The following is a 14,179-nucleotide window of genomic DNA, read 5'->3' as shown; positions in this document are numbered from 1 at the left end:
ATGTCTCCTCATCCCATGTTGTGCTCTTCCACACTCAACATCATGAAGCTTCTTGCACTACCTCAAACTCAGGCACCACTTTGCCACTACGAAAAGGGTGCCTCCCTTTCTCAAATTCATCTCCTGACTAGCTTAGATGCTCAAAAAATGTGGTCCAAAGCCTCTGTACAATCCTTTCCAACCATCTTCTTTCAAAATTTGTCTCATTGTCTTCATTGTTGACACATGAGTAATCCTAAATGGAATCATCAAAGGATGCTCCAAGCTTCCATTCTTGCATAAGAGACACAATTTCTACATCTATTTCATCAGCTATTTTTGTAACATCTTGATCTGATAGATCCATCTTTGCCACCATTTCACTTGCAAAAATCATTACTGTGTTAGCCTCAACATCAAATGCAAAATGAATATTGTGAACATAGCCTTCAGAATCTGCAACACAAAGTTTCATAAAAAATTGTGTTGTCATCTTTTCATTTGCCCTTCACTCGAATATCTACATTGCTGTGAGAAACCTCCTCAGCAATTGAAGTGTCACCTCCATTATTCATGTAGCTATCCAAACTAGAGTTTACAACTTCTACTGATTCTTGATGTACATTTAGTCCCATGATAGGATTTGAGTCTTCCACCATTTTGAAGCTTCTCCTATCCATGAGCCCTTGCTCTAAAGTTGTACACAACTCGTGAAAGCTTCCATCTCTGTATGATTCTTTTGATATTGCTTTCCCCTCAATTTCATTTCCAAGAGAAAGAAGCCAGCTATGGTCCATAACTTTACATTCTCCATCATTTTGAAGAAAGGGGTCCATCAACAACTCCCTTGCATAAAGCCTTTCAGAGGCTATTGCCAAGCATTTTTCAATAAACTGTCTAACACAAGGATCCTTGATTTTGTGCAAGGCAGTTGGTTTTACACCCAAGCTAACTTTCTTATATATATGTATTGTATTCTCACACTCAATGTATGGATACTCAAAAGTCATCATCTCTGACAAGCACATGCCGAAAGAGTAAACATTGACCAGTCCATTATATTTTTCTTCATAGAGTTCGGGGGCCATGAATTTAGGCATTCCAATAATGGTATTTGCATGTGCTTGATGGATAATTTTTGCCAAATTAATCATGTAAATATGAGGATAAAAAATGGTTCAATCACCATTTGAGCACTTGCTGGCTTAGTACAATCTTTAGTCTATTAACTCATTCAGATTTGGGGGAGAGATGTTGCTGATGATTACCGATGGCATTCACAATACATTATTTCAAACTTCAATCCATTCACTTGAGTTCTTCTCACACTATTAAAGATACAACCTTTAATCTTTACTTAACCGGAAGAGGGCTAAATGGAACAATCTCAACCATGCATGAAACTTGTATGTTCTTGGTCAATCTGATGTAGATTAGTTGGGCCCCAAGGTAGGTCTAGCTAATTTTTGTTTTGTTTTCAAACAACTAAACTGTCACATTGATCTACTGAATACCTAATTATAATTGGAATCAATCTGCATCATTGATTCAACCTTTGAAAATCACTTTACCTCTTTTTGCCAGCTGTCAATTTAGTGCCAAGGGATCTGTTGACTAACCTTAAAAACTAACAAAAACACCTAACCGTGCTTTTAAATTGAACATACTAATTATTTGCTCCACATAATCTTACTCAATCGAATCTCGTCTTATGATGAATTCTCATTCAAAAGATATTGATTGTTGAAGTTGCTATCTCAGAACTGCCTGCAAGCAAACATTTTAGAAAATAATAAATCATGTTCTATTTTGGCTTTGAAAAATGGGTAAATGGACACTTGGGGAAACAAAAACTAGGGCATTGGTTCATTTTCATGAGGAAAACATAAGTCTAGGATTAGGGCTCATGATGAATAACTAGACGCATTTGACAAGTGGTCAAAGTGGGCTACTCAAAATTTGATGACTGGAAGCACTGGCAGAAAAGCATTTTTTGCAAATGGAATGGACTTAGGAAAATGTGCAAACGGATTCGTCAAGATTTTAAAATTGGCACACTTAAAATTATTTTTAGAGAAGAACATAGTGGTACAATCCATTCAATATCACCTATCACAGATTCAGAGTTATGACATCATGAATAGGGGTACTGACCAATTTGCCTTTCTTGACACCAGTAAAAAGTTAGAAATTGCATTTGGAATCGTGTTTGAGAACTGATCAAATGGATTCTTCATAAGCTCAAAATTGAAATGTAGAAAGTCTTTGACCCCCAAAATTTAGTACAAAAGTAATTTTCCCATTTTGATCAATTGGGTCAAAGTTATAATAAGTCAAACAAGGCCTCCCAGAATTCTGAACAATTCACATCAGCATGACAACAATAAAATGACCAACTTTGAGGAATTCAAAACCTAGTCAAACAGATTTGAAATGACTCAAAATTTGAAATATAGGTTCTCTGGTATGGATGCTAAACACTCTCAAAGTGGCAAGTCATGAAACATTACTGGGTCCAAGATATTCAAATGCAAACACAACCTCATGTCGTTGTTTGACACTTAGGCAAAAATGCAGATTTGGAAATTGCTCAAAACGAGACTTCACAAAATGGCTCAGAATGGTTGTTTATCTTCATGGAATGCATAGATGTACTAAATGCAAGGTGTTAGAAACATTAACACCTCTTAAGCTTCAAAAGTACAACCAAGTACATATGCATTAAAAAGCACTTAAGGGCTTAATTTTTTCAATGGTACTTAAAATTGGGGCTTTGATTTTGAGTCCCAACAATACACATGATTATTTAAAAGTCTTTACATGACTCAACCTATATAGAGTAGCTCGATCATAGTGATGATCGACTGACTTTTCCTTATGTACGACTAAGTGTTTGACACTAATAGACAACAAGACTTAGAGATACCAACATTAACTTCGATCATCCTTTCACACATGCTAACATAAAGTTATTGTCATATCTAATTTAGTGCAAATTTAAGACCAACAAATATACTTAGCTATTTTACATGTTTCCTACTGTGAGACTGAAGAAACAATTTTGCATATTTTTCTTTTAACATTTATTTTTGCAATTATTGCCTTGAGGAAATCTCCATCCTGCAAAGCCATAAAATCAAGACAACAATGTTTTATGACTCGAGAAATTGCAAAATCAAGCTATCAAGAAATCATGAGCTGTGAAATCAAACAAGTAAGATTGTGCCTTCTTTGAAATTGCAAAATCAAAAGGTTGGAATTTGATGTTCAACAAAATTGCAAAATTAGATATAGAAAGCTTTGTCATCTTTGAAATCATGAAATTAGGGCTCACTTTTTATCACTTGCCTGATATTCCAAATTTTAGATTTTTAATACCTTGCAAATGCTTCTCTTCCAAAATAGAAAAAGTATCTATATTGCAACCCTGCCCAATTCAAGACTTCAAAAATGAGAAATGGCTCATCTTTGAAGAATTTTTTTTCTAGAGTACCATCATCCTATACCTTTCCATAACTCAGATCTTTACTATCAGGTGGTAAAACCTTCAACAAGAGAACTATGTTCTAATACCAATTGTTGGAATATTAGGAAAGGTAGGATGCTGAGAGGGTGGGCGAGGGGGAGGTGTGAGTAATATAACTAATCCAACATTGCATCAATCATGAACTCGTAAACATAACACATAGCTCATAACAAAATTATTTGGTTATGTAGAAACCTTTTCTCATAGGAAAATTTGTGGTGGAGATGGTACCCACAAATCCATCACTATTGTAGTAAGAAGGTGCTTGGTTTGGGCTATAATGTTTTGTCATTTTTGGTGACTTACTCTGTAAGGAGTATACAATTAGATCTGGTAGGATCTACCTCTCTCAAGGATTTTACAAAACTCTTTAAGTGTGCACCTAGTTAAGATATTTACATAAAAGATTATTAGGTCCACCATTTTCAAGGATTTAGAACTGCTATAGTGATGAGAAAGTAGCGTAAAATGATCTTTGAAATAATAACTCAATTTTCTTGATTATCCCTCTTCGACTTACTAATATATCACCTTATGTGATTCATCTACAATTCCTTACAATCCTAAATCTTTGGTCTTTAATATACTCTGCACTTTGCTCTAACTTATAATCTCCTTTCTCACTTCTATATTTATCTCAACAATAACAATAACAAAAACAACCTTGAAACTATTTTTAATAGTTCCTTTTAAAGTTTTATTTTTACATTTTGATATGTGACCTAATTAGTGTTTAAGAAATTTCTAGAATGTTTTTCTCATCGAAATCAGTGATCTAAAATAATCTGTCATTTCATTCTTCTTCATTCTCCATTTCTCTTTGGTCTTTCCTCCCTTGAAATCATCTAATAATCAATTTACATTCTTCAAGAAATCTTAGCAAATATTTACCTTGAACTATGTAAACTGTTTCTCCACTTAGTATGATCATGTCTTATCAAATTTTGTCTTAAATTAAACCTTTGTGTAGACTCTGATTCATCTGGTGAATAATTTTTCTTCATGTTGTCACTTGATGTAACCTCTGCTCGGTTATAACTATGTAGCTTGGTAAACTCGTTGCTCAGTATACTCTATTTGGTTTGATATGGTCTAGTGTTTAGTGATGTCTCTTTCTTGGTGAGTATATAAACATTTGGTAATTACTAAGCTCGGGTATAACTATAATAGTTATTCATCTCCTCTTTCATTGCTCAATCAATACAATAACTCGGTTACTATGCTCTCTTTCACTTGGATTTTTGACACTAATTTGCAACATGATAATATATGGGAGTAATATGTAGTGTATGGTAATATCTAATATACATGTGGATAATTTAGGAGTAGATTCAAAGATATATTTAAAGAGGAGAATGTTAAGAAAATAGAAAAGGAACTCCAAGACTTCTATTTAAGAAGTCATAGACCAAGAAGCAAAGAGCTGCTGATACTATTGCTGCTGAAGTGCCAAAATCTGTGAAGTGGTTAGAAGGGTGTGAAGGAGGTGACATCTAGGTGAAGGAAGAGCATAGAGGCTTTGCTTCTACAAGTGATCATGAAGAGATGACTACACTGGTACATTGAGTATGGAGACTCAAGGAGACAAAGCTTGAAAGGAGGGCAAGCTGTTAAGAGTTGCAGAGATTGAAGGCCAGGCAAGGGTATGAGCTGAGAAGTGATCTGAGATCTGCAAGATAAGTTGTATGTTGTAGTTAGGTCAAGATTTTCTAATACTCTCTAGCAATTATATTAGATATGGAAAAATCCTATGGACTTAGGTTGGTTCAATAGCCATGTGTAAATCCTTTAACAGGGTGGCATTCCAAGTGAGTGTTCTAAAGTCCTTTAACTAGGCCCACTTCTAATAGGGTGGTTAAATCCTCTAACAAGGTCACATTTAATAGTGTGTTGTAAGCCTTTAACAGGGCAAGCCTTTCACAGGGCATCACTTCAGAAGAGTGAGAATTGAGTAGCATGTTACTGGTGGTTTTTCCCAAATTGAGTTTCCATGTAAATCACTGTGTCATGTGTTGATTTCTTTTGTGTTATACTTGCATGTTGATTTATAGTAACTTGCTAATAAGATAAGTTAAAGCTTGGATGAATGAATCTTTGAATGGGTTCACTACACTTACTGAAAAGTTTAAATAGGACATTTGGACCTTGAATAACTGATTCACCCCCCCTCTCAGTTATTCTAAAGCAATTCTAACAATTGGTATCAGAGCCATCTGCTGATTTAGTTTCAAGGTACTAGAAGTAGGAAGATCAAAATGTCCAAGAGAAAAGTTCCCAAGCTTAACAAAGACAATTTTGCTGCACAATAGAGTTTGATGAAATTGCACCTTGGATCAATAGGTGACTATGCACAAACCTCAATTGGAACAAAAAATGTAACTCCAACAGGACCTCTTACTGCAGATGATTTGAACAAAAAGAAGGAGCATAATCAAGCAATGTTAGAAATTGCCTCTGCACTTAACTATGCTAAATATGATGACATCAAAGACTATGACACTGCATTCAAAATGTATAAAACCTTATCAGATATCTATGGAGGAGATTAGAATGTTTAGAGAGAAAAGAGAGAAAGCATAAGAGGAAAGTTTGATGACATGAAGATGGAGGAAGGTGAAAATGCTACCAAGTATGCTGCAAGAATGAAAGAAGTGGTGAGTGCAATAAGAAGTCTAGGTGGACAATTGGAAGAAGAAACAACTATCAGCAAATACTTAAGAACTTTGCTCCTTATCTATGCTATAAGAGTTTTAGCCATCCAAGAGCTGAGATCTGTAAAAGGGAACACACTAACCTTTGAAGGAATAGTGGAAAGACTTACTGCATTTGAGCTATCCAATTTTGACAACTATAAACCTAAAAACCTTGAATCTGCTTTCAAGGCCAAGATGACAATAAAAGATACTGAGGAAGACACATCAAGCAAAAGAAGAAGAAAAGGAAAACATGCATCGAGTGATATTAGCACAGATGAGGAAGACGTGGAACAGTTAGAAGCACTACTGGCTAGGAGATTCCATAGAGGTAAAGGCAAATTCAAAGCTAAGCTCCCTATCATATGTTTAAATTGCAATGAAGTAGGTCATATTACTGCAAGATGTACACAGAAGAAGAACTACAAAGAAGGAAGCAAGTATAGGAATAAGAAAGAGGATGATAGTAAGGACCATAAGGAGAAAGGAAAAAGATGCTACGTTATTGAAGAAGACTCTGATGAGAATGATGATGAAGTAGTCAATGTAGCCATGAAGGATGAATTAGAAAAATATGAAGATGAAGCAACAACATTGGTTACCTATGTGAAAAAGAATGACAAGTGGATCATAGACAATGGATGCTCACATCACATAACAGGAGATAAAAGTAAGTTCATTACCTTTACTCAGTATGATGGAAATAGTGTTGGATTTGGTAATGATGACCCATGTCAAATCAAAGGAAAAGGCTCTGTCAAACTTACAGAGAAAATTTCATGTGATAATGTATACTATGTTGAAGGATTGAACTACAACTTGTTGAGTGTATCATAGTTAGGCAATGTAGGTTGCAAAGTTGAATTTGGAAACAAGACTGCCAAGATCTATGACATAGATGGAAATCTGATAGGAAAAGGTGAACAAACTAGGAGTAATCTATTTTATCTTGATATGCAAGATGCAACATGTCTTGTTGTTAGAATTGATGATGTGTGGTTGTGGCATAAAAGGTTGTGTCATGTTAACTTTGATAATCTGATCAGCACTAGCAAGAAGAACGAAGTTAGAGGGTTGCCCAAGTTGAAGAAACCTGGAGACATAATGTGCAAACAATGTCAACTAGGGAAGATGACTAAGTCTAGTTTCAAAAGCAAAACATACACTTCCAATGAAGTTCTAGAGTTAGTTCATATAGACTTGTGTGGTCCAATAAAAGTGCAAAGATACCTTGGAGATAGATACATAATGCTATTTGTAGATGATTATTCCAGGATGATGATTTCTATGTTCTTAAAGCAAAAATCTGATGCATTTCAAATGTTCAAGTGGTATTTGGCTAGAGTTGAGAAGGAAATAGGAAAGAATATGAAATGGCTAAGGTCAGATAGAGGAGGTGAGTTCACATCAAGAGAGTTTGAAATACTCTACAATGACAAAAGTATCAAAAGGCAAACATCAGCACCAAGAACTCCACCATAAAATGGTATTGTTGAAAGGAGGAATAGGTCAGTGATTGATTGTGCTAGAACCTTGATGATGGAGAAAAATGTTGCACTAAAGTACTGGAGAGAAGTTGTAAGTACTGTAGTCTATACATTGAATAGAGTTCAAGTCAAGAAAGGTACAAATGCAACACCTTTTGAATTCTGGTATGGTCACTCACCTAATGTTAAACATTTCAAAGTATTTGGTTGTAAATGCTATATTTTAAAAGACACTAGAAATGGAAAGTTTGATGCAAAGAGTGATGAAGTCATATTCCTTGGATACTCCACTAGAAGTAAGGCATATAAGTGTTTGAATACTAACACTAACAAAGTTGTGGAGAGTGCAAATGTAAATTTTGATGAGCATGTAGAAGTTTAGATTGATGAGTCCAAGCAACTAGAGGATTATAGATCATTTGTATACTTCTATGAATGAATGATAGTTGAAGACAATGCTGCAAATCAAGTTGGGAATCAACAACAAATTTCATTATCTATCAAGTCTCAACCTGTGAATGTCGAGTTGCATTCAGAAGCTGAGCTGCAGAATGTAGAAAATGCACATTCTGATTCAAAAAATAATATGCAAGAAAGGAATGATGAAATGCCAGATGAAGAAGAACAAAATGACTCTGAAGCTGAAGAATGAAACATGGAAAGAAGGACTAAACCCAAATTAGCCAAGTATGTAAGAAGACATCACCCTGTAGATCAAATCATTGGTGACAAGGATGCAAGGCCAATGATAAGGAATAGGCTCAGGAATTTATCATGTCTGCTAATTAAGGTTGAACCCAAAACAATAAAATATGCACTACAAGATGATGACAGGTATAAGGCCATGAAAGAAGAGATAGATCAGATTGAGAGGAATAAAACATGGTATCTAGTTCCTAGACCAACTAATAAGAATGTGATTGGTAAAAAATGGGTGTTCAGAAACAAACTTGATGAGAATGGTGAGATAACAAGAAACAAAGCTAGACTAGTTTGCAAGGGCTATGTACAAGAATAAGGACTTGATTATGGAGAGATATTTGCCCCTGTTGCAAGAATGGAAGGAGTAAGAACATTACTTGCATATACTGCATACAAAGGTTTCAAAGTCTACCAAATGGATGTGAAGTTTTCTTTTTTAAATGGTATATTGGAAGAGGAAGTCTACATAGATCAACCAGAGGGATTTTTTGATGAGAAGAACAAGGACATGGTCTGTAAGCTACACAAAGCACTTTATGGATTGAAGTGAGCACCTAGAGCATGGTATGAGAGGTTGCACAAATATCTTGTGAAAATAGGATTTGAAAGAATAGATGACAACAACAACCTGTATATCAAAGCTAAAGAAGGTAAAGACATTTTGATAGTAGAAATCTTTGTTGGTGACATAATATTTGGAGGAAAAGATGTTTTATGCAAAGATTTTGCTAATCAAATAAAGCATGAATTTGAGATGTCAATGTTTGGAGAAATTAAATTCTTTGTTGGAATACAAGTACATCAGTTGAAGCATGGCATATTTGTGACCCAATCCAAATACATCAAGGAAGTACTCAAAACATTTGGGCTAGAAGACTCAAAACTAGTTAGCACACCAATGGCAACAGGTCATAAGCTATCCAAGAATGATGAGTCTGCTGAAGTAAATCAGACATTGTATTGGTCAATGATTGACAAGCTACAATATGTTGTATATAGTAGACTAGACATTACATTAGCCATTGGAATAGTAGCAAGATTTTTTTCAAATCCTAGAGAAAATCACTTAATGGTAGTGAAGAGAATACTAAGATACCTAAAAGGAATTGATGACTTTGGTTTATACTACAAGAGAAATGATAAGTTTGAACTAAAAGCCTACATTGATGTAGATTGGGAGGCAACATTGATGATAGAAAAAGCACCAGTGGAGGAGCACTTTTCTTAGGAAAAAGGTTGATTACATGGACAAGTAAAAAGAAAAGTTGCACCTCACAGTCCATTGTTGAAGCTGAATATGTGGCAGCTGCTATAAACTGCACCAATATTGTATGGATCAAACACTTTCTACAAGGTATGAAGGAAGAAGTAAATGAGCCAGTGATACTTTATTGTGATAATACAAGTGCTATCATTATATCAAAGAATCCAATAATGCATGCCAAAACCAAGCATATTGCAATCAAGTATCACTATGTAAGAGAGCTGGTGGAAGACAATCAAGTGAAGATGGAATATGTTAGCTCAAAGAAATAGATGGTTGATATCTTCACAAAAGCATTACCTAAAGATGCTTTTGAGTATTTTAGAGGTAAGTTAGCAATGATACCCCTAGCTAAGGCTACTTGAACCAAAAAAAAAAGTATGCCCTGCATCAAAATAGCTTAATGTTGAAAATATTACACATTGATGTAGAAGATGTTTACTTTGGGATCCATGCCTAAAGTAGTAGAAGTGCTGAAATTCCAAATCGGTCACAAGCAAGGTGATAGAGGGAGACATTGGATAAACCTGTAAAAGCTACATCTGCATATTAAGATGCTGATATGTCTTTGGCATTGTTGTCAAAGAGGGAGAAGTAGACAACTGATCAACAACTGTTGAAGATAAAAGATCAGAAAAGAAGGAGAGAAGTAGACAAATGATCAAATAAAGATAGAGGGATATTTCAGAGGTTGATCAGAATAGCAAAAGATGAGCAATACAGAGGGAGAAAGATCAAGAGCGAGGATACAACAACAAAGAGGGAGAAGCTGAAATGAGGCAATCAGAATAGTAGAAGGAGATGTGATGTTACTGTTCTAACCTAGCTAGCATTTGGTTGAATAGTTTAGTCTGATGGTTGATTAGTTTGGTTTGCCATCAATGCCAAAGAGGGAGATTGTTGGAAATTTGATTGAAAAGCTGATTGTTGTTGAAGATTAAAGAGGGAGATTGTTGTAAAAGAATATTTTCAATCATTGTTTTGTCATTGATGTCAAACCTGCTATTTGTAGGGATGATATTTTCTTATAAGATCCAAGTACTATTACTTAGTTGATTGATGAAGAGGATTTGATCAACAAGATGTAACAAGAGCACCTAAGGGAAAGGTTGAGTTATGATGTTGTAACTAAGTGCAAGGATCAGTTAAGACAATGGTCAAGTAATGTATTGATGACATACTCAAAGATACAGAGGTTGGTTACACTTAGAAACATTGGAGGAAGAAGTTGTAACAAGGTTGATTGCAAGGCTTAGACTAAAATCTTTAGTGGGTGCCAAGCAAGTTAGTTGAAGTTGAGTGAATTCTCAGTAGGAGCCGAGCATCAAAAAATATTTAGTTGGTGCCAAGCATCCAAAAAAACTTAGTTGATGCTGAGTAACATAGTATGTGCCGAGCACCAATATTTCAATAGTGCTAAGCTACTGCATTATTTCAAAAGATGAAGATTTTCCAAATCTGAGTTGACATAATGGTTACATTGAATTTTGTGAATGAGTTGGAAGATAAGGATGATGAGTTGTTGGCACAAAATCCTATGTAAACCATTTTTGAGCGAATTCTAAAGAATTATTCAAGAAGTTTCTAGAGGAACCAGAATGTGGGTTAGATGAAATGAATCTTACCTAATCCATGCAAATTGTAATTGAAAAATGGAAGAATCGAGCAAGAAAAGGAACTCCAAGACTTCTATTTAAGCAGTCATAGACCAAGAAGCAAAGAGCTGCTGATACTATTGTTGCTGAAGTGCCAACATCTGCAAAGTGGTTAGAAGGGTGTCAAGGAGGTGACATCCAGGTGAAGGAAGAGAACAGAGGCTCTACTTCTACAAGTGGTCATGAAAATATGACTACATTGGTACATTGAGTATGGAGTCTCAAGGAGACAAAGCTTGAAAGGAGGGCAAGTTGTTAAGAGTTGTAGAGATTGAAGGCCAGGCAAGGGTATGAGCTGAGAAGTGATATGAGATCTGCAAGATAAGTTGTATGTTGTAGTCAGGTCAAGATTTTCTAATACTCTCTAGCAATTGTATTAGATATGGAAAAATCCTATGGACTTAGGTTGGTTTAATGGCCATTTGTAAATCCTTTAATAGGGTGGCATTCCAAGTGAATGTTCTAAAGTCCTTTAACTAGACCCACTTCTAATAGGGTGGTTAAATCCTCTAACAAGGTCACATTTAATAGTGTGTTGTAAGCCTTTAATAGGGCAAGCCTTTCAGAGGACATCACTTCATAAGAGTGAGAATTGAGTAGCATGTTATTGGTGGTTTTTCCCAAATTGGTTTTCCATGTAAATCACGGTGTCATGTGTTGATTTCTTATGTGTTATACTTGCATGTTGATTTACAGTAACTTGCTAATAAGATAAGTTAAAGCTTGGATGAATGAATGGTCGAATGGGTTCACTACACTTAGTGAAAAGTTTAAATAGGACATTTGGACCTTGAATAACTAATTCACCCCACCTCTTAGTTATTCTAAAGCAATTCTAACACTGTCACTAAAAATAAAAGAATGAGAAAAATCTAAATATCAAAAGAAACAATGGAAAAAATTACTTTATTTCTTACATATCTCTTCAATTGATTTAGATTAAGAGTTATAACAATATTTTTTTGATATATTTTTTAATGCACTAACTGTTGAATCTAGTTGCTCATTAATTCAATAACACAATGAAATGATAGCATAAGGATATGAGGCAAGATTATGGTAAGAAAACGTGACAACATGTAATTACAATTTTCATCCTCTAAGTTCTAGATTTTCCAAGAGGGAAATTGAGGCCTACTGCCTTAATTAATAGAGGGTTAGAGTTTGAGGAAAATGAAACAAAGGATGTATTGACCTTGTGAGAAGTGTTATGAGAAAAATATGAGAAGATTAATGAGGAGTAAGAGATGGGAATATTCACACATGTATGAAAAATAGGACATGTGTGGAATATAACAAAGGGTTCTCCTCTTATTAACATAAATACACACAACAAAATAGATAAATAACACAAATTGCAAGAACAATAAATTGAATTTTTATTATCTCCAATGTCCTAGGAAGTGAAAGGATAATCTCAACAATGTCACCTTCAACCTATATATGTTTGAAACTATGAGATTGATATATGATTTATACTATTAAATGTAAAATCCTTGGTAGAAAAAATATATTTATAAAGTACTTCAATTAATGTATCAAAACTTAGTTGAGGTGATCTTTCTTCATGTATTTTGGGTTGGGTCAACAATGATACAAACCCTTGTCATGGTACCTCTCTCAAACTAGGGGCCACCTACAAAATTCAAGAAATGATTGATACAATCATGACCCGATCATGTATATAAATGATAGTAAAATTATTTAAAAAAAAAAAAATATATGTATTGTGGGACTATCACTACAAATAGAGATGTGTGTTCCTCTTTAGTGGTGAATCAATGCCACAACATCATCTAAAGCCACCCTCTATAAAAATAATGTTAGAATATTTAGAATAACTAAGAGAGGGGCGGGGGGTGAATCAGTTATCCAAGGTCCAAATGTACCAATTAAACAACCAAACACTTAATCAATCCCAAATATTATCATTTCATGGCTCAACCTCTACTATCAACTTTTAGTAACATCAACTACCTGTCCACTGTCCTAAATATAAAAAACTTGCAGAATGTAAACATTAATCAGTAAAACACCATAAATAACATCCACAAAAGTTTGACACTAGGATTTAACATGGAAACCCAATTTGGGAAACACCACTAGCAACATGTCATCGATTTTCACTCTTCTGAAGTGAGCTTTAGTAGGAGCCAACCATGTTAAAGGTTACAAAATACATAGTTAAATATGACCTTGTTAAAGGATTTGATGACCCTGTTAGGAGTGGCCTTGTTAGAGGACTTTATAACATTCCATTAGAGTGTCACCCTACTAAAAGATTTATATATGACTGTTAGGTCAACCTTGATTATAGGATTTCAAATACTGTTTACAATGGTTAGAAAGTAATAACAATTTTTTATCAGTCTAGTACAACTCACTTTGCATGTACAAATCTTAGTTAATCTTTTAAGCTAATTCACTAATAGGCCTCCATTATCATCTCTGTCTCTGATTTGCTTGAAAACCCTTCACGCAATCTCTCTTCACCTCTTCTCATCTCTTCTCAGCCTTCTACTTAGATTTTATAGTTAATAACATTAGCAAATGATCTAACTCTACTAATGCAATGAAGCTTAGTGGGATTGATCAATGGATGATCAACTGGTCCAAAAACCCTCTTCATTAAAGTCCTTCAACCAAATATCTTGGCTAGATGATCAAAATATGCAAGAACCAATCACAAGTACTTCAAGGATGCTATTAGGTTATCACAACCTTGCATCCAAACTAGAAAAACCCTAATCACTGAGGAATCCTATAAGAAAGACAACTTATCACAAGTTGCCCACAATGCACAAATTGACACAATTTGGTAAAACAACCCTAAACTTCATGAAGTGACTAGGGGAGACCCATAATCATGGAAA

General features: G+C 34.8%; 1 protein-coding gene across 1 annotated transcript; it reads right to left on the bottom strand.

The window, feature by feature from the left end:
- Positions 1–235: 235 nt before the first annotated feature.
- Positions 236–1,067, bottom strand: LOC149557926 (putative serine/threonine-protein kinase WNK2). The gene is made up of 2 exons (XM_089830509.1): positions 485–1,067; positions 236–435 (listed from the first exon to the last, which is right to left on the bottom strand). Exons 1-2 carry the CDS (start codon positions 1,065–1,067, stop codon positions 236–238), a joined length of 783 nt encoding a protein of 260 aa, XP_089686635.1.
- Positions 1,068–14,179: the final 13,112 nt, after the last annotated feature.

Source organism: Cupressus sempervirens, chromosome 5 (genome assembly GCF_028749045.1).
Source record: "Cupressus sempervirens isolate cs-2001-9-10 chromosome 5, ASM2874904v1, whole genome shotgun sequence".
In the NCBI taxonomy this organism is placed as follows: Eukaryota; Viridiplantae; Streptophyta; class Pinopsida; order Cupressales; family Cupressaceae; genus Cupressus; species Cupressus sempervirens.
The sequence above is the reverse complement of the archived record's forward strand: the minus strand, read 5'-3'. Positions and strand labels throughout refer to the sequence as shown.

What these genes read in the sequence shown, in the direction of transcription:
- LOC149557926 (XM_089830509.1), bottom strand. Translation starts at nt 1,067, where the DNA reads ATGGCCCCCGAACTCTATGAAGAAAAATATAATGGACTGGTCAATGTT. An exon ending in TGTAGATATTCGAGTGAAGG is followed by an intron (nt 436 to 484) that starts GCAAATGAAAAG and finishes TTTGTGTTGCAG; the next exon opens with ATTCTGAAGGCTATGTTCAC.